Source organism: Fusarium graminearum, chromosome 2, assembly GCF_000240135.3.
Source record: "Fusarium graminearum PH-1 chromosome 2, whole genome shotgun sequence".
NCBI lineage: Eukaryota > Fungi > Ascomycota > Sordariomycetes > Hypocreales > Nectriaceae > Fusarium > Fusarium graminearum.
Genome location: NC_026475.1, coordinates 4,299,099 through 4,300,895, shown reverse-complemented (window position 1 = coordinate 4,300,895; position 1,797 = coordinate 4,299,099). Strand labels below are relative to the sequence as shown.

The following is a 1,797-nucleotide window of genomic DNA, read 5'->3' as shown; positions in this document are numbered from 1 at the left end:
GGTAGGCCAGCGCTGGTGCTGACAGCCCATTCCATGAGCAAGAAAACAAAAAGAGGACAAATATATAGGCCGTCCCATGATACAAAGGAAAAGAAGGGGCAAAGGTGGTTTGGTTCCTTTTCATCTCCCGTTCATTGCAGCAACGGGACAACACCAAAAATTCGACCAACTCCCCGTAATTTCCCAGATTCCATCCCATGTAGGGATCCCAATACTCGCAAAACACCGTTCATCTCAATCCTGATCACCGCCCAAAGATGTTTCCAAGATGCGACCGATCAAATAACACCGGTAAAGACCCCGCTTGCGAAAAAGCACTCCCTTCTATGTTGTTCTTTTTCTCTTGTTGACTTCATAACCCATAACCGCGATGAGAGAAGACATTTTGGTATGAATGGTAGGCCAACCCGCGCCTCCCATGTAAAAATGAAAACAATTGATGCCAAGATAATCCGATACTTGTGCCGCCAAACACCGATGCAATGTCGTCTTAAAAAGCAAAGAAACGCCCGTTCGTGTCTTGAAGCCTCATCTTGCGAGGCGGACACCCAACCCTAGGTATTTGATTTGTTGCAAAAATAACAAAATAACCAAGCCGAAAATGGTATCAATCTTTATCAAGCCGTGCCAGTATTATCCTCATTAACTTGTTGGTTAAAACAAGACATGTCGATTAGGGATGTTTGTACAGGTGAGGTGTAGGTTTGGATAGTAAAAGTAATGGTTGTCGAAAATTGTTGTGACCAACAATGTGAGCAGTCGCATCAAGCGAATACTCCCCAAAAAGCTATTGAGGTAACCAGCCCAGATGATGATAAGATGATGCCAAAATCAAGTCTTGATCGGTCAATATGCCCGCCAAGATAAAACAGCTGCCAAGAACGAACGGTTGTGTTTACAGTTCAAAGCGCATCGCCAATGATGCGACATACGAGCCGACCCATACGAGATGTATGGTGAGCGACTGCATGCGGCTTACCATCGGCGAAGAGACTGTTGCATCCTGCCAGGTGATACTGACTGAGGAGGGCTTGACATGGTAATACCAGTAGCAGGGTTGATGATGGGGATGGCATTACGACCGCGAGTAGCAGAGGGCTGGTGAAGCTTCATGCTTGGCTGGTGCTGGTAGGAGGGAGGAATGAAGGCGGGAGATGTTGAGTTGAGAGAGAAGCCAGGAGCAACAGTGTTGGGGTGTTGCGTGGGAGAAGAGTCGGGAGAGTTGCTGGCTAGTGAAGAACGCTCGGACGCGCTGGAGATAGACACGTACTGCGGGCAACAGGTCAGATTGGTGTGCTGTGAATGGCAGCAGCAGGATAACTCACGTCGTTCTCAGTCAACAGGCCGGGGCAGAACTCCATATCGTCCTCAAGATCGAAAGATCGGCTGGTCTCGAACTTGGTTCGGAAAGAGGAGATGGCAGCAACCTCGGGATCCTTCATGTTCATGTTACGGGGACCAGATCGGAACTGGCGCTGTACTTGTTGAGACATGGAGAGACGAGGAGCTCTGCGATTTCGGCCGGCGTGGTGGTTGTGCGACATGGGAGCGGGGTGCACTGGGTGAGCGTTGTAGGTGTAGTATGCAGACATGATGTGAGTTTGGGCGAAAGTCGCGTTTGTTGTGATTCCGGAATTGGTGCGGGATTAGTTAGGTGGGCGATAAAAACACAGTCAAGAAATGAAGTGTTGAATGGTCGTCGTCAATAGCCGTGATAGACAAAAATCCGAAAAGTCGCAGACAAGATAAGAGAGGTGAGATTGGGTGGTGAGTTGAGTTGTAGAAGAGAGTAAGTTT

The 1,797-nt window shown here is 48.5% G+C and overlaps 1 protein-coding gene across 1 annotated transcript; it reads right to left on the bottom strand.

Annotated features, from left to right (window-relative positions):
* Positions 1 to 975: 975 nt before the first annotated feature.
* On the bottom strand, positions 976 to 1,592 carry FGSG_12267 (uncharacterized protein; the record flags this gene model as incomplete). The annotated part of the gene is made up of 2 exons (XM_011322953.1): positions 976 to 1,269; positions 1,326 to 1,592. 2 exons carry the CDS (start codon positions 1,590 to 1,592, stop codon positions 976 to 978), a joined length of 561 nt encoding a protein of 186 aa, XP_011321255.1.
* Between the last annotated feature and the right edge of the window lie 205 nt (positions 1,593 to 1,797).